The following is an 18,887-nucleotide window of genomic DNA, read 5'->3' as shown; positions in this document are numbered from 1 at the left end:
TTTTAGGCCTGGTACCATTGGCGTGAGTCTCCCTTCCATTTCTTCTGATTGCCTCCTCTGTTTTTTATATGTTTTGCTGGTTTAGATGCTTTGGGCACTATGCCACTGCTATCCAGTGCCACAGTGCAAGTGCTCCCTATATTAAATTGATGTATTGATTAGTGACTCCATGATAGGGTTATTTGATTTACATGCCAGTCCCTAATGCAGTGCACCATGTGTGCCAAGGGCTTGTAAATCAAATGCTGCTGGTGGGCTTGCAGGACTGGTTGTGCCACCCACAGAAGCGGCTTGTAAAATGTGTCTCAGGCCTGCCACTGCAGAGCCTGTGTGCAGTCTCTAACTGCCATGTTAACTGGCCAAGTGCACCCACTTGCTAGTCCCTAAACCTTCCCTTTTCTTCATATCAGACACCCCTATGGTAGGCCCAAAAGCAGAGTGCATTGTAAGTATAAGGTAGGACATGCCCTGGTGTGTGCGGCATGTCCTAATAGTGAATTACAGCCATTTTCGTTTTTCACTATTGCAAGGCTCCCTGTTCCCCATAGGCCAGAATGGGCAGTTTGATTATTACATCTTATAATCCTAACTTACTCAAGGAACATGGTAGAAATTCGAGTTTAGTATGCCTGAACTCAGAATTATAAAATACATCTTTTAGTGATGTTGGTTTTAACATTCTGTGTTTGAAAATACCACCTTTAGAAAGTAGGTATTTTCTTGCCTAACTGTCCAAGCCTGACTCTGCTAGGTTGTGTATTGTGTGTCTGGTTTTGTGAGTGACAGGGGCTGGGGGATTCCAGGAGAGAGGGTGAGTCAGCACAGGGCTGAATAGAGAGATCTGCATGTAGGGAGGAGCTGCACCTGGGCCCTGAATAGGGCTGTGCCTTTCCTCCACAATGCTGGCTCCACCTCCTGTGGTGCGTCTGATGTCCCTGGCCTGCACTGTGAAAAGAAAGAAGGAGTAATGTAAACAAAGTGCTCCAGGACTGACCAGATCTGGTTTGGACCAGGCACAGGCCTCTCTGCCTTCAGAGAACAAACAGAAAAGTAGTATAAATATGGGGACCCAGACCCCAAGACTTTAGATCACTTCTGAAACAACAAGACGAACCTCTGCCAAGGAGAAGAACCAAAGGAAGTTGTAGGAGTTGTACTGCCTCCCTGCCAGTGTGCTGTGTTGCTGGGTTGGCCTACAGTGGTGTCTTCAGTGCCAAGGAGAGGAGAAGGAACTTTCAAAGGACTTTAATAATCTTGCAGAATATTACTCCAAGGGCTTGAACTTGTGCTTGCCTCCTGCTGAAGTCTCAGGGACATAAGACTTCACCCCCAGCTCCCCTCTGAATTTCCTTGCATGGAATTCTATCTGCAGAAGCCTGCGTGTCACTGGGAGCTGGAAGCGCAACGCAACAAGAAGAAGCGTGTCGCCGCCGCAGCTGTAGTCGTCGCATCGCCGGAGAAGCATGCCTCCGCCGCATCTCCCCAGAAGCGTGTCCTCATCACAGTTGTCTGCTGTCGCATCCCGGAGAAGCGTGTCGCCACCGCGAGGGTCTCCATCGCATCACCGGAGAAGCGTGTCGCAGGGCCTGTCGCGGCTCCAAAGTACAGAGTCGCCGCAAGGCTGCCAGGGCATGCACACATCGTCTTAACATCGTTGCATCAAGGGCGCCATCTTATCGCATCGCACCGGATTGTCGCATCGCATCAAGGCGCCATCTTGCTGCATCGCAACCGGGCTGCAGCAAGAGAATCTACGAATCACCTCCTCTCCGGTAAGGATCAAGACGCATCCCCAACTCTCCACAAGCATTGAGGAGCGACGCATCGTCTCCCCCGAAGCAAGGAACGGACGCATCTCCAACACTGCGAGCCTTTTGTTTATTTTGCGTTACGCATCCAGGTACTTTAGTGAGAACTTTGTCGCATTTACCATCAACTTGAACTGAGTTAATTCTACCATCTTTAAGTCAATTTTGAGTACAGTATTGCGGATTTTTGTCATTTGTGGTCTTGTGTTAAGTCTATATAAAGAATACTTATTTTTATAAAACCTGTGTGGGGTCCATCTGTAGTGTTTTCACTGTAATACTGTATGTGTTCACAAATGCTTAACACACTGCCTCTGAGATAAGCCTTTCTGCTCGTGCCAAGCTACCAAGGGGGTGAGCAGGGGTTATCCAGCAGTGTAATCCCAATGCCTAAAACAAATTAAATGAATGTGTCCTTCAGTAATGTAACTGGGGCTCATGTAAAATGCTCCAAACCTTTCGGGGAGCACTCGCACTATAAAAAACTGCAAAACTATATAGATATATATATACATATATATATATATATATATCTCCCATACATGCCAATACACCCGATTCAGGTGGGAGACCTCCGATTTCTAAAGCCAAAATAGCTTTCTTTTGGTTGTCTCCCCCCCCCCCTGAAATTGCCTCTCCCTCAATAGACGTCAATGGGAGAAATATACTCTCCAGAATATTTTTTTTAAATCTCCCACTCTCCTTGTCCAAAATGTTGGCATGTATGGTATCCTCAGCCCAATTGGGAACAAGCATTTGCAGTGCAATAGGTCTTGCATTTTCAGGAGTTTAAGATATTGGCATTGTAAATGACAATCCCTTTTATTTATCTGTTTTGATAATTAACACATAAAGGAAAGGCATTGTCATTTACAATGCCAATAGCTCAAACTCTTGTAAATGCGGGACTTATTTCACTTCAAAGAAGCGGCCGCCATTGTCCCGGACTGCTTGGAAAGTGAAAGCGCGCATGGCGTGCTGAATGTTGTATGAAAGCATGTCCTGCCTCTGCAGTAGGGGAGATCAAATTATATGTGGACTTGAGGGGTTTGAACAAGGATGCAGTAGTGGACAGATTTCCGATTCCTGGGATCAATGATTTGGTGTGTATGCTGGGTGATGCAAGATAGTTTTCTACGCTAGCTTAGCCTCTGCATATCACAAAATTAGGTTGCATGAGCATTTTGTGGATCTCACTGCATTCATTACGATTAATGGGACATATAGATTCAGAAAGAAGCTGTTTAGGTTGGTCTCTGAGACCTCAGTTTTCCAGGGAGCAATGGACAGTATATTGGGAGATTTGTCAGGGATGATATTTTAATTTTTGGGATCACTTTAGAAGAACCTGATTAAATAGTTTGTGTGGTTTTGGGAAAGTTATTTGATAAAGTTTGGGGGGAAAAACTAAATTAATAAATGTAAATTTCATAGAGAACTGTACTTTCTTGGTCACATGGTGACCAGGGAAGGATTGAGACCCAAGAAGGAGCTTGTTCAAAGCATCATTTCAATGCCTGTTCTACAAAACAAGGAAGAGTTAGCATCTTTCTTGGGATTAGTGGAATTCTATAGTAAATGTTTTGTTTTCAGGAAAGACGTTTGTGATGAGGAGTTTGTTGAGAAAGAATGTTGAATTGAAGTGAGATAAGAAGTGTGGAAATTTTTGCAGTTGAAAGGAGAACTACAGAATATATCAAATTTCAAAAGCTATTGTCCAGAATTTGAAAATGTGTTGTGTACAGATACAAGCATGAAAGGGCTGGTTGTGACTTTCTTTCAGAGACGAGGTGGAGTTGAAAGAACTGTGACTTTTATTTAATTTACCCGTAAACCAACTGAGACCAGGTACTCAGTTCTCGAAGGTGAAGCACTTGCAGTCTTCTGGGCAGTGAAGAAATTGAACAATTGTGTATGTGGGTAAGGATGTCACAGTAAGAATGGACCATAAGCCGTTAAGGGAGGTGTTCATGAGGAAAGGAGTGGATAATGTTTCAGTAGAATTGCAAAGTGGGTAATGGCGCTACAAGAATTTGAATTTCAGGTTGTTCATGTGCATGAGAAAAGTAATGTAGCTATGGATTGTTTGTCTAGGATGGTCAGTGTAGGTAATGTGGACAAGAATGAGGAAGTAGGTGATGAAAAGATGCACCAATCATCGCTGTCTGAAACAGACTTGTAACCGTATGGCATGTGCTGGTGTGTGAATCACCATTAAGGGACTTCTCGATAGAATACTTTCCAGGTGTGTGGATCTTTGATGGTTCCACACAAAGAACATCGATCTGCCCGATAAAAAATGGCTGTTGTACATGGCATGCCATGCTCAATAACTCACGATGTGATGTGTGCGACGCGATGTGTGTGGTGATGGGTGATCTGCTGAAATCCGACTCCAACAAGGTGCTCACGCTCCAACCCACTGTATACACAATAGCAGAGGTGCGCGGCTCCAACCTGACGAACACTCTTAAGAGTGCGAAGAAATCCAAAAATACAGCAACACAGCAGGTACCAATTGTCAGTCGAGTCACTGGTCCTTCACTCGAGCCTAAACTCCATTCTCACCAGCCTTGTTATATATTCTTGTAGTAATAAATCCTAACTCAAGGTGGCAAACAGGGAAAACAAAATACGCTGTGTTGAAGCATCAAGAGTAATTCTGAAGATTTTCCTCGTCGCCAAAACGTGGTGGTACTCCAATAAAAGAGAAGTTGACACATTTGACTTCTTAGTATAAGTTTACTCCACATAAAAGCTCCACCGCCCATCACCAACTTCCCATGTAAGATTCCACTAACCATACATCAACAACTAGTAGAATCTACAAGGTTCCACTTTCCACTGTTCCACCCCAAGATACCATAGGTGGCACCTCAATCCATGTGTTCATGGACACTGCGTTTCCAGTCTTGTCTTACAAAACACTACTATCAGGGTTAGAATAAGAGCAATAGAGGCAATCAAGATTACAATACCCAGAATGCATTTGGTCATCACATAAAGTTCATGTAGTGGATACCCTTGCAGCAGAGCATCTTAGGTTGTTCTGCAACGCACAATGTTCAGTTTTTTCTTAGCAGAGACAAGGGGGTCATTTATATAATGCCTGGTTCTTCATGAATGGAGTTTTAAAGCCTACTGTGTACCAGCAGAAGCTAGTTCCGGAGCCAAGATATAAGAAAAATATTGGTGCTGATATTTAACTAGTCCCATTAGCAAGAGTGACTCTGGATAATACGAGAGTTAACACTAGAGAGCACTACCTGGAGGTATTCAGAGTCAAGGAAGAGGTCCACCAGTGACCACAGATGAAATAACAAGCTTTTTCCTCCACAACATGCACCTGTGTAAGGAGTGGTATGTGCACTCTCATTTGCACAGATGCTGCTCTTTTTCTGTTGTTTGCGTGCTTCAACAACAGTATGCTCACCTGTGGCCGCGTCATGAACAGATGTGCTGGTGCAAAGCACAGTTGCCTGTTTTTAAGACATTGCCTTGAAGCGCATATCCATAATTCAGAATTTTTCAAATTAGTGCATGAACTGCGGACAGCACAGCTCGAAAACAGAGAGTATTGGTTTCCTCACCCTGTTTACAAGTTGTGCTGTCTGCAGTTCATGCACTAATTCGAAGAATTTCATGTGCTGTAGGCAGTGCAGTGTCTTAGAAACAGATGGTAAGCATTGCTCTGCTTCAGCACACCTGTCCATGTTCTCTTGCGATTAGGTCAGAAGGGCCTATTATATTTTTATTGGTTAGATAATGTTTTATGAACTTGTGCCTTACTGAGAACTTGTCAAAAATGATTTTACCATATTCTCATTTAGACAAATCTCCATTAAATGTGCACACATTGGTGTAAAAACAAAAAATCGCATACGCACTAAATACAAAAGAACACAACTTGTTGATGACATACAGAGAAATACAGATTTGCCTTTGCTAATGACAGCTTGCACCCCAATGTTTGCAGGACTCCCTGAATAACTCCAAGATCTAGTCTGCTGTCTTCCTGTTCGGAGCCACAGGGACATAACAGGCTCCCAACCACTTGAACCAGCACCACGACTAAGCCCCTGACCCCCAGGTGGTGACCCTCAGCCCCTGGAACCTTGGTGTGGCCTCAGTGGAGCTGAATTAAGGTTTTTGGGCTCTTTGTGTCTGCAAACTGGCCTGTTGATACCAAAACCTTGTTGCTTGCACTTCCAGCCAAAGTGAAGTTCTGTCAACTCGTCCCTCCGTGCTACAGCATCGACTGTGAAGCTCAGGCCCAACCATTTGCAACCACAACCTGGATCTTTGTGCTACAGCAACGACTGTCCGCTATGCCAGGCCTGCTGTTAGTGCTACATCAACGACCTTCGGCGACACTTCCCTGCTCCTTGCAGACCCATCCACCATGAACAAAACTCTTTGCACTGGACTGAGAAGGTAACTTTTCAGTGAGACTAACCTGCTCCCTGTACCCGACCCACAGTCCATCGCAGTCGGCATTAACTTGCGACTTTCTCATGGTCTCGCATGACTAGATAGCCGCAAGTGTCGCTTTGGGCTTTTTGGGGCTATTGTCACATATATCTTTAAAACTGCACATCTCTGGTACTACTAATTGGATTTTTATCAATTTGGTCTAAATTTATGTATTACGCCTTGCTCTATTTGTCTGAATTGGTGTGGGCTTTTTCTGTTTTATGTTTTCACTTTATTACTGTTTGAAGTGCTGTATAAATACTTTACACATGGCCTCTAAGTTAAGTCTGACTGCTCTATGCCTATCCAATAGAGGGTTGAGCACATGTTAATTATTTGGGGAGTAATTTGGGGAGAGGAGTTGGTCTAACGGTTATGGCGGTCGACCTCAAATCTGGGGAACTGGGTTCAAGTCGCGGCAATGACGCTGAACATCCTGTGATTCTGGGCAAATCACTTAATCTCCCCGTGCCTAACAAAAATTAATGTGTCCTCCTGTAACGCAACTGGTGCTATGTAAAGCGCTCTGATACCCCATACCTTCGGGTCAAGTTAGCACTATATAAAACTCTGTTTAAAAAAAAAAGGTTGTTTTTTTTTAGACTTCACCCTGACATAGATTGTGGTTGCTGCTTGATTAGGGTTTCATCCCCTCTCAGCCAGTTACCCAATTTCTTACACAAGACATTTAAACACTTTTGATTCATCACTCTGTCGGCATGGAGCTATCCTATGGATGGTGTTTTGAGGAGCGGTGTTGTTTCATTTCTAACCTCCCAAAATTATACATGGGGAATCATTGTCCAGGGGGTAATCATTCTTTTATACTGCTCCTCAAGTTGAATGAAGTACACCGTGGAGCAAAACATGAAGGCATGGTTGTGTTAAAATTCGAAACCACAGAGACTATCTCTGGGTAGCACTCTAAATTATACAAAGATAGTTTGGTCCATTACAGATGGGGATTCTGGGGCAAATTTACTATAATTTTGAATTAGATTGTGTAACTTTTGGGGTGCAGCCCCAACACAAAATCATTTTTGGTATCTACGAAGCCAGGCTCACTTTGCGTGACTTTGCGTAGTTTAGTAAATACAAAGCTACACAACCCAGCAGCTAGCGCTGCCTTGCTTTACCTTGCGTCAAAATGCTACGCCTTCCCCATTGAGGTGTAACACAGAGAAATATCTTTATTTCTCCTCGTTACTTCTTCTTGCTATGCGCGCTGCATTATGCTCCCATTCACACATCGCAGCACAGCAACTTGCCTTTCTGCACAGTGTTGCTTGAATTTTAAGTCAATCTGCCACAAAGTGTATAGAAATCCAGTCCAACTCCATGCCAAAAGAAGCAGGGCCATTCAGCATTACTAGGCCTTGTTGGTGAGGTGTAGCTTACGTCACAATGGAAAACGGGACCACACGTTTGAGAGATACGCATCTGGTGCCGAATATGTAAGCTAAACAGGAATGCCCACAACTTACATTGAGTTCCTAACTGTTCCTACTGTTAAGCTACGTGGGTCTTTTTTAGCACTGCTGCTTGGGACTACAGGATCCTGTTAAGTGTTCAATAAAAAGCCTATGCATATTATTAAATGCATGCACAGTAACATCCATATCAAAGTACACATTAGATCTTCAACACATCAAAGTGATTGTTGAATTATAAACTAAATATTACATACATAATTTAACAAACAAAAAACATAAAAAGTTAATGTACATATAGGTGAGATGTTGAGAGGGACATTTATTTTTCGTTCACTACTCGCATCATGATTTATTCCTGATAAGTGCATATTTTATAAAGACAGACTAAAACAAAAATTATGAATTTAGTGACATATTTCTACACCTAGAACATGAGAGACAAGAGAAGGGGACCTGAGCAGAAGGGTTGGTGCTTAGTTTTCCCACTCACTGTCATACATCTGCTGCTGACTGTCAAGGCCTGAGAAGTGACATTTTATGTGACAGCTGACCTGTTTTTTGCGAGCCTCTTGATACACTCTTGGAAATCAGGGGGCATATTATCAAGCCAGGAGATACAATTATCGCCGCTTTAGCGGCAGAAAACTGCCGCTAAAACGGCGATTATGGGCTTGATAATATGCTCTATGGAATTCCAACTGAAGCCCATGTTAAATGTGAAGGACGTCTAACATGGGCTTCAATTGGAATTCCATAGATCATATTATCAAGCCCATTATCGCCGTTTTAGCAGCAGTTTCCTGCCGCTAAACGGCGATAATTTTATCGCCTGGCTTGATAATATGCCCCCAAGGCTGCTTATACTGCAGCCGCATGTGTTGAGTGTTTTGCTTTGGAGAAATAGTTTTATTTACATTGCAAACAATTGAAAGGAATTTGTTCACATGTCAGAAGCATTACTTTATTTGATTTTAATACGTCTGAGATCTTCAATAATTGTATAAAAAGCATGTGATTTATTTAGTGTAAGCCTTCTTTAGGAAGCCAGTATCAACCATACAGAATCCAAACCTGTTTCGTCCCTGTTTTGACATAAGACATATGGAAAATAAGTTTTGTTCCATTCTTCTTTATGTCAGAGCAATGAAGAAAATAGATTTTAAAGTGTTGCAAAAGTGGGTGATGGTCAGCTATTTCCTCTGGTCCTCCAAAGACCTGATGGAGGTGGTGGAATGAGGGATGATGGACTACCATTTTTCCTGCATTTGCCCGTCTCTTAAGCTAGTCTCGGACCCATGTTGTACACCCACTCAGGTCACTTTCTTACATCAGTGTCTATGAGGGTTTGCATAAAGCCATTGTTGGTCAACAAATCCTGAAGCAAGAGTCTGTAAGGGTGCATGACCCCCCCCCCCCCGCCCCCACCATTGTCGTCACCAAACCCCACCAAAAAATATTTTTTTTTTAATTGTTATAAAATAATTATAAAATAATAAACAAATGGAAGAACAATAATATAAAAAGGCCTGTTCACAGCAGATATAGACTGCTCGAGGCGTGTTGGAAATAGGGTCTGGCCAAGGCCAGATGACACACCTTTCAATTTGAGATTTTTGTGGGTATGTATGAGAAATTGGGTTACTGCTTCGCAGGGGTGTGAGCCATGGTCAGGCAGAAACTGCAGTCCTTGTCGGGGTAAGGCTCAAGCAAACCTCAAATTAAACTGTGCTCAACCCACTGGTAGCTTGGCACATAGTCGTCAGGCTTAACTAAGAGGCAATGTGTAAAGTATTTGTTTATCACTTCAAACAGTAACAAATTGAAAACACCACACAAAAAGACCCCACAGCAGGTTAGCAAAATAGAGTAGAATTTAATAAATAACACAACACCATAATGACAAAAATTCAATCAGTAGAAGTGGAGTTATGAATTTTTAAAGAATACATTTTAAAATAGTGTCTAAAAGCACAAAGCGCCAAGTGCAGCTATCTGGTCACGCTGGACTGGGGCAATGTCAAAAGTTCAGGCCGACCACGATGAAGTGGTGAAGTTCTACCTTCTCAAATTTTGTCCTGTTCACATTGTAGAGGGTTGTGAGGAGCAAGGAGAGCATCGCAGCCAGTTGTCGGGGTGGCGCGAAGAACAGGCTGGGCATTGTGGACGGGCGGGCTGGTGCTTTGAGTTGGCAAGGGGTGCGAAGAGACGGATTGACGGTGGCTCGTGCTGATTCCCCATGCGGGTGACATGGTCTCTGTGCAAGCGGAAAAGAGCCCAAAAGCATGATTTAAGACCCGGTGAGCCAGACCAAGGGTCCAGGACCTGAAAGGCACCACTTGGGGTTAGGAACTTGCTTCAGCTTGGTCCAAGAGCTGGTTGGAGAGCCTTTTATGTCCCTGAGGCTCAGATCAGGAGGCCAGCAGACTTGTCGTGGGAGTCACTCTAGGGTCCTGGATTTAAGATAAAGATGGAGGTCCAGTTCTTCATCACCAGGCAAGAGGGCAGCAGGCAGCAGGTCAGAACAGCAGGGCAACAGTTCCTTTAGAGCAGCAGTCCAGCCAATTGTTAGTCCTTGTAGCAGCACAGCAGTCCTTCTTCCTGGCAGAATATCCAGAAATCCAGAAGTGTACTGGCGTGGTGGTGTCTGAGGTCAAGTATTCATACACAGTTGTACCTTTGAAGTGGAGGGCAAGCTTTTTCAGCAATGTCTTTGAAGTGCCTAGATGCCCTGCCTTCCTGGCCCTGGCTCAAGACTAACTACAGGGAGTATGCAGCCCTTTGGTTGGAGACAGGACAAAGCCTAATCAAGTATAAGTGGGGCTGTGCCCAGCTATTTCCTCTCATCTTGACAGTAATGGCCCATCCAGTCACAACTAAGCTCCCCATTGTGTGTGGCTGTCTAGGGGGAATACATAAAGCCCAACTGTCACCCACAACTAGTCACATGACCCAGACACAGGCTGCAGGCACCAGATGGCTAAGGCAAGAAAATGGCAACTTTCTAATAGTGGCATTTTCACAATTGCAATCCAATGTCTGACTTCACCATAAGTTAAGATTTTAAATTGTGATTCCAGAGACACCAACCATGAACTGGTTATTTGTTCCCATTTGGAAGTTACACTTACAAAATGTAATAAGGCAACTGCAATGTTATGCCATGGGAGGATAGGTCCTGCAGTAGTGAAAAACAAATGCACGTTTTTAATTACCAGGACATGTAAAACTTAAAAGTACATGCCCTGCTTTTTAAATACCTTGCACCCTGCCCTCTGGACTGCCCAGGCCCTTCCCTAGATGTGACTTATATATATTAATGTATTAAAAAGGAAGGTTTGAGTCTGACCAAAGGTTTACGTTGCCAGGTCGAAATGGCAATTTACAACTGCACACACAGGCTCTGCAATGACAGGCCTGAGCCATTTTTGAGGGACTACTTAAGTGGGTGGCACAATCAGTGCTGCAGGCCCACTAGTAGCATTTAATTTATAGGCCCTGAGCACATGTAGTGCCACTTTACTAGGGGCTTATAAGTAAATTAAATATGCCAACTGGGTATAAGCCAATGTTACCATGTTTTAAGGAAAGAGCACAAGCACTTTAGCACTGGTTAGCAGTGGTAAAGTGTGAAGAGTCCTAAGGCCGGCAAAAACAAAGTCAGCTGAAACAAGAGGTCTGAAGGCAAAGAGTTAGGGGAAAGCCATGCCAACGATGCCTGGCTTAACAGTATGTAATCACAATTGTGGTCACAACCCATTGATCAGATATAAACAACTCAAAGGGAGTGGTATCTGATTTGCAAAGGTGAAGCTATCCCTGTGGGACATCTTTCCCTATGGGAATCTTGAAAGTTGCCTCAGAGGGAACAGAGAGTGGTCCAGAAGACTAATGCCTGATTTCCCCAATGTCTTCCCAAGAAGGAAACTTATGAGCCATTTTAATGGACATGAAATGCTTTAAAAAAATGTTTCCCTTTGGTAATGCACATACATGGGACGGAAGTCTGCTGTCCCTAGCAGTCTTCCCTTCTTGTATTTGCAGCACAGCACAGGGGCTCACAAACGTTGACCTGACTAATTAATGTTCATTATGCAGGTCAATTAAGGATCACTTCTCAATGTACAATTTATCATGCAGCCTATTAGTACGTAGGTTGCATTACAAATTGCTTTCCCATTTGTGACCCAGTCAGTATCCACATTGCACATCTCTGGTTTGCTAATGGGAATGGCATATCAGGCCCGAAGTCCAAAGATAACTTTGTTGTGCATAGCACAGTTTTGATCAAATTGCAACTAACTGTGATTGCTTTTCAGCAAGGTCCCTCTGAAATAAGCCATACAGACACTTTACAATTCTTTCACTATTTTGTCTTTTCCCCATACATAGACATGTATTTATGCATTTTGCTCTGCTTTTCCATTATTGTCATGTCATGTAATAAAGTTATGTTGAAATGAACTTATGGAGCTATCCATTGTCTAAGCATCATGTTACTAAAGTTCCAAAGCAGGCCACCAGTAACTAGAAAAGAGATAAATAATGGCTACAGAGTGTTGAGATAGGTTTTAGCTTTGGCTTGAAGACAGTGAGAGAGAATTCGGAACATAAATGAAAAGGTTAAAAGTCCACAACTTGGTTGCTGAGACTGAGAAGCCTATGTCTTCTGAATGCACCTTATGAATGGTCTGCATATTCAGAAGTTACACATTTGCTAATCTAAGGGACAACTGGCAGTGTTTCATTTAAATGGGGATTTATGTGTATATCGCCGAGTAAACAATTGTTAAAAACTTTAACTGCATTCTCTGGGGGCACTGGTAGACAATGTAGAGGTCACAATATGAAATAAATGTGGTACCAATTTTTGGGGCCTGTCACCACCTGCTTGTAGGTATTTTAATTCAACTTTTAAAAGACTAGGGGCCTGATGTACGACCTGCCAAATAGTGCCTCGCAAATTGCGACTCATTGGCGACTCACAATTTACGAGGCTCTATTTGGCATGTACAACAGTGTGTTTAACACTGTTTGCGATTCCCAATGGGGTCGCAAATTGTGAGGCTTCTGAATATTAATGAGCCTCTTGCAATTTGCAAGCCCATTGGGAATGACAGGCCCTCCCAAGGATGGTGGCCTGCTGGGCTCAGCAGACCACCATGTCTGGTACTGCTTTTGAATAAAGCAGTTTTTTTTAAATGCAGCCCATTTTCCTTAAAGGAAAACGGGCTACATTTAAAAGAAAGAAATGAAACGTTTTCGTTTCATTTTTTAAGGGCAGGTAGTGGGCCCCGGGACCACTGCCTGCCCTTATAAAATATTTTTAGAGACAGTCACAAAGTGGAATGGGTCCCTTCTGGACCCCTTCCAAATTGCGACCGCATTACGGGTGGTAATTTGCGAGTGTTTTGCGTCCGCAATTGCGGTCACAAAACATTCAAACATTGCTTTGCGGACACAATTAGGACGGGAACGCCCCTTCCTAATAGCGACTCGCAATTCCTAAATAGCTCGCTATTTAGGAATTGTACATGGCCCTGGGCCATTTTGCATGCGTAAACAGGTTGCAAACCCGTTTGTGCATGCAGTTTAGGGTCATATATCTGGCCCAAGGACTTTCTCTGACACTTTTAAATGCATTCTATTCCCATAGTCTGTTCTGAATTGGTATTCTTATATGCCTCTCTTGCTTTTAGGTACGGCTGGTGAAATTGTGTCTTTTTTTCACACAAAACCTAAGTTTGTATACTCGCTTTAGAAGCAAAATGTGATTTGCCAGTATTTCAAGTCACTTCTTTTTTTTACCTGAATGGGCATATTTAAGGGTGGTGAGCAATGTTGGATTCTGCTAAAATGAATAGCATTTATGATACCTGGAGCCCTACCATGAACATGTTCTGCGCCAGACGCTGAACGGAGCAGCATACCTGTTCTTTAAAAATAGCTTGGTTTCTATGTATTGAAGTTAGAACCCCGGCTCAGATATCCATGATTTTGTTAAAATGAGTTCACATTTCTGTGCCTCCTAGGTCCCCTGTTGAACACCACCAGCAAGCCAGTGTGAAATGTGTGAGGGGGATGGATATTGAGCTCGTAGGGGTGCAGATCGAATTTTGAGGCTGTTTTCTTGTGGTTGAAAGCAGAACTGTGGAGGTCTAAAGTGAAGTTGCAATGACAGTCCACTCTAGTAATGATTAGAGAGCTTGTCATGGACCGGTAGAGTCCAATGTGTGGTGGAAGTGGATGTTGCAGATGTTTGCCAGGTGGTGATAGACAGAGGAGGCTGTTGAGATGATGGTCTTCATTGTATAACAATTAATGGCAGCAGCGAAATGCAGCTCCGTGAAGATGACAGCTTTGCTTGGCCCTACTGTACTGAATTTAATTACCATTGCGTAGCTAATTATACAATGCGTGCATTACATATGTTCCTGAATCCAGCAGCTCCCGCTGTAATGCCAGCAGAAAAAATCGGTATTGGTTTTTATTGTAAGCTCTGCCTGAATGTTTGCTTCATTTTTTTATCACTGATACTTGATCAAAAAAATGGCAGCGTAAAAAGTACTTTCAATGAAACTATCAATTTTCATCATGTAGAAGAGATTTGACAATAGTGTACGTATCAATGGCATATGCTCCGGTTGAACTAACAGCTAAATTATAACTCATTTTTTCAAGACCAGATTTTATGAAGAAACTTTCTGTTGCTATTTTCAAATGTGCCTATTTTAGATTCTAATTATGCTTCACTGATACTGATGTTGTTTTTTCCCTCTTTTTCCCTGGTTGATGAAACTGCTTCGTGTTGTGACAGGAACCGAGATACAAGACATAGGTAAGTAAACCCTGTTGAGGCTCACCAACCTCACACTGAATTTTATGAAATTTCATTGCATTTCAGATGTGTGAACATTTTCAAATGGATTTCATGCTGCAATTACCTAAAGTTCATTAAAGTTAATTACATCAGATTCATTTGAATTGCTTTGCATATTATCTGCAAGCAACAGTTTCGTGTGCCAACCTGATAGGAAGCCTACAGTGCGTTTACGATGAGGGATTAATGCGCCTCACAGAAAATGTCTGATTTGATTTTGCAAGTAAAATATCGATTATGGCGGTACTCTATGCTAAATTTGAACATCCATTGTGCGGAAGGAAAACGGTAAGGTTCAAAATACTTAACTACCAGCATGAAAACAAGAAATCCATTGGTGGAATGCAACAAGAGGGTATACGGAAGTGGGTGGGTGGATGTGTGGGTGACTGAGAGAGCAAGAGAATTTAGAAATTAGTTGTGCCTCGTATTTGTAAAATTACGTATGCTGGACAATGCAAACTTTTAAATGCGACTGGAAGTGCGAAGCCAGAAACTGTCTGATATATAAAAAAAAAGAGGAAGACAGAATTGACATCACTAATGCCCAGAGTCTGAGTGTGGCTGATAGGGAGATGTATTTACTGAACCCAGTAAATACCAACACCTCTACGTCTACCGGGTGCCATTAATGGCTCTTAGTCTGAATGTTTATGTTCACTCAGAAAATCGCCCATATCATTCAGCCTTAGGTGCTTACTGCAAATTCAGAATGCACCAGTATTCACCTGCCATTTTCCCTTGTAGATATCTGCAGGGTTCACCTTGGGAAAATTGCAATGGGTACAGTAATGACTACACAATTCGGATTTCGGATGTGTAGTTACATGTTTTACCACATATATTAAAATTCAAAACCTCGCATTCAATCAGGGCCTTAGCGAGTTCATGGGAAGACATAGGAAAGTCCCATAAAGGGTTATGCCACTCTTGGGGTCAGTAACTATTAAAGAGACAGACAGGACCCTTCATGTACCTGGGGAAGCGAGGTAAATGTGTTGGTTTTGTCCAATGAATCATGAAATGAGGCGTTCATTTTGAATGACGTCATGCAGCTTTGCATAGAGCAGCCACGAGCGACATTTAGATCTCTAGCTATTAAATGACCTTTGCATTGGACCTCTCACTGTACATACAGTCACCATGTACAGCATAACAATGCGCTGTATTAAAAGGCACCAAAGGTTTGTGTCTCGTGCCTTTCTCTTTACAGCGTTCTTCTCCTATATTGAATATTATTAACTGAACCAAGAGGTCACTCTATAAACCCACTCTCTCCCCCTTTCGGGCCATATTTGGTTGGCTACCAAGTGTGACCTAAGAGGCCAAGTAGTGTAGCGATGGTCCCATGGGCCGTCACACCAGAAATTGAAATAGGCCCCTGGTTAAACAGTGAAATGAAAGCATATTTGGAGACATCAGGGCCTTTCACCTTCCAGGGTCCTAGTGCTACTCCACCCATGGATGAACTGATGACCGTGAAGTCCCTACCCAGAAATGGAAAGAGACGGTGAGAGTGAGTGAATTGGTGATTGAGTGAATGGGACAAAGTAGGGGCACGAGTTGGCTAGCTTGTAGCTTGTGTTGTATGGCTGCAACAAGTAAATAGCAGCTAGGCAGGTATTGACTGAGGATGAAGTCACAGAGCTAGAAGGTCATGAAGGGTGCCATGGAAAAATAGTGGGATTCACATGTAGCATCTACCCGATCTTGAGGTGAAAGGGGGGTAATTGTGATAGGTTGGAAGAGTCACAAAATGATTTGTCTAAAGAATGTAATTTAGGCAGTTTGCAATTTGTGACCCACTATGATTGTCTGTGAATTTAGGAACCATGGCATGCAAGAGACAGCAGACCTACATTCTTGCATTTGCATTTCCAACTAGAGAACATTTTTTTATGCAACCCCAGACCATTAAAGGGACAGGTTCTGCTTTAAAAAAATGGTTGCCATTTGAGAACACATTGGGAAACCATTGCCTGTTTCCTCTCAAGCTGCCAACACGATTCCAAAAGGGGAATCTGTCCCACAGAAACAGCTTTCCCTTTTGAAACTCAGTTTTATTCTGAAATAGGAGGAGACTCCTCTTTCATGTCCCATCCAATTTACAGTTCATAATGGATCGTAAAAACCCTTCTCTTTCCTGTTCCATGTGTTTTTCAGAGCCAGACAGGTCTTTCTTCTATCTCAGTCAGATGCCATATTGAGTGAGGATGTTTCCTCTTCCCTTTACATCATTCTGTATCACCATGTGTGGAGGTGGCACTAACTATTTAGTTGTGACCGCAGTGTGGACATTCTTGTTTTGATCCTGGAGGGGTGTTGGACTTGGCCCTCTGCAAGATCCCTCCCCCGAACATTTTTCCTTCACTCCTCCTGTTTTCTGAACTTGTTTTTGTTGGCTTTATGACTTATGCACTTTACCACTGCTAGCTCAGTTCTTTACATATTGTAAAATTGGCTTACACCTAGTCAAGTGGTACTACCAGTCTGAGACTACGGACAAGTTGTGGGTACTTCACATCCTGACATTAGTTGTTAGACTGTCGCCCACACTATCTGCTCTTCCTTATTAATATTATTTAGGTTTAACATTGGCTGGAGGTTGAGGTGAGCCAGATGTTTTTGTTCAACTTGTCTAAACTAGCAGGTGGTCACTTCCCTTAATGTTTCCCAAACTGTTTGCCCTAGGTTTTAAAATGTTTAGAAACATAATCAAACTTTTGCTGTTGCTTTCTCTCCCAGAAAGTTTGGGTAAATCTGGAAGGGGTGATGCCTTTGCTCAAAGGGAATCATTTATTATTGAACAAGGACACAATGTGTCATCTAAATGTAGTATACCTAGGAGCAATAACATAAAGACCATAGTGAATAAATAGTGCTATGTAAAAAGTAGTACATAAATGCACCAATAAAGTAGTGAGGTATGGCCTCTCCTTGGATCTGTCTGTAAAAATGTACCTTTTGTCCGAACTTTTTGCCCTGAATTTTGACCCTAGGTCCTGAATTTTTTGCAGTCCTGTCCCGAATTTGCCTCTAGGTCAGGTAGTCACTGTAACTGACCAGTGAACATTTTATTCAATACCATCAGCAAGGGTGCCAAATTTCTTTTTGACAGGACACTATCCTTGAAAAAGACCGGCTCTGCCCAGCCTTACGAATGAATTTTTAAAGTGGTACACCAAAGGCCACGCTGACCAGATCACCTCAAACAAACGAGCCAACTAGGATCGGATGCCACCTCTGCTCCTCCCACTGCAACCCTGCAAAGGAAGCCAGGCTGAGGTCTCCATTGGAGGTTACGCCTCCTGGCCCTCCCTGGAAGTAACCCAACAGCCTAAAGGTGAATGAGGCGTGTAGGTGAGAACCGCCCCTTGACCAATACCTTCTCCCCGGTTTTGCCATGAAGAGATATGGGACTCTGCCTTTTGACTGCATCTCCCTGCAGTAGACACGGTCGTATTTTCTCGAGTATTTTATTCCTTTAACATACGTATTAATACTAAACATCATGCGTAACAACAAAAATAGACGAATAAAAGTAGACATTTCTAGAGGTGGAAGCACGGGTGCATAGACAGGGCAAAACTAGTTTCACTCCATCAAACTTTAAATGATAGCTTAAGCGTCTTGACTTGAGAGGAATGAATATTATATTCCATGGGGAGAAAAAAACAGCAATTATAAAGATTGATTGTCAAATATTACTTTTAAAACTTTCTCTTTGAGGCGCTCATACCGGTGAGCTATAAAAAATAAACAAGCTGCCCGTGAACCTCTCATTAATTAACACATTGAGTTGCAGAGGCTGGCATGATTTGCCTGCCTGATGGATTATAAGGCAGAAGAGGTGATAGCGAGGCACGCGGTCGAATCGTTTTAATTGGTTTTGCTATTGTCTTTTGATCACCTCACTGTGACAACATGGGAGCACTTTTCCATGTCTGAGCCTTGTTCTCTGACAGACAGCGGAGAGGAGGGCTGCATCCGATGCGTCTGACAGGCAGAGATCCGGGGAGACTGGAGGGCACTGCTAGAGGGCATCGCTTGAAGATGAGAAATTGTACAACTGAGGCTTTGGAAAGTTCTGTGCACGTCTCCTGCTCTGCCAGCGGTGTCAACGCGAATACGGCGGAAAGGGCGGAAGTGGGAGCGTGCCAGCTTTTTTGACGCACGGCTTTCATCAGCGCCATTTCAGGACGTCTGCGACGCAACGTCTAAAACCGAATCCGTGCGTCGAGAAATAGCCCAGGCAGTGTTAAGGGTGAGACGTGTTTGATATAAAGAGCTCACTTT

At 43.1% G+C, this 18,887-nt stretch overlaps 1 protein-coding gene across 3 annotated transcripts in view; it reads left to right on the top strand.

The window, feature by feature from the left end:
- The window catches only part of TENM1 (teneurin transmembrane protein 1), a 1,737,496-nt gene that overhangs the window by 1,401,838 nt on the left and 316,771 nt on the right, over positions 1 to 18,887 (top strand). For all 3 annotated transcript variants that reach the window (XM_085608139.1, XM_085608140.1, XM_085608138.1), the window contains one exon: positions 14,529 to 14,549. In XM_085608139.1, the coding sequence (XP_085464265.1) occupies positions 14,529 to 14,549 (21 nt within the window). The remainder of the gene's footprint in view (positions 1 to 14,528; positions 14,550 to 18,887) is intronic.

The sequence above is a fragment of the Triturus cristatus genome, chromosome 5_2, assembly GCF_964204655.1.
Source record: "Triturus cristatus chromosome 5_2, aTriCri1.1, whole genome shotgun sequence".
Lineage (NCBI taxonomy): Eukaryota > Metazoa > Chordata > Amphibia > Caudata > Salamandridae > Triturus > Triturus cristatus.
Note: the sequence above shows the minus strand (reverse complement) of the source record. Positions and strands in the feature narration are given on the sequence as shown.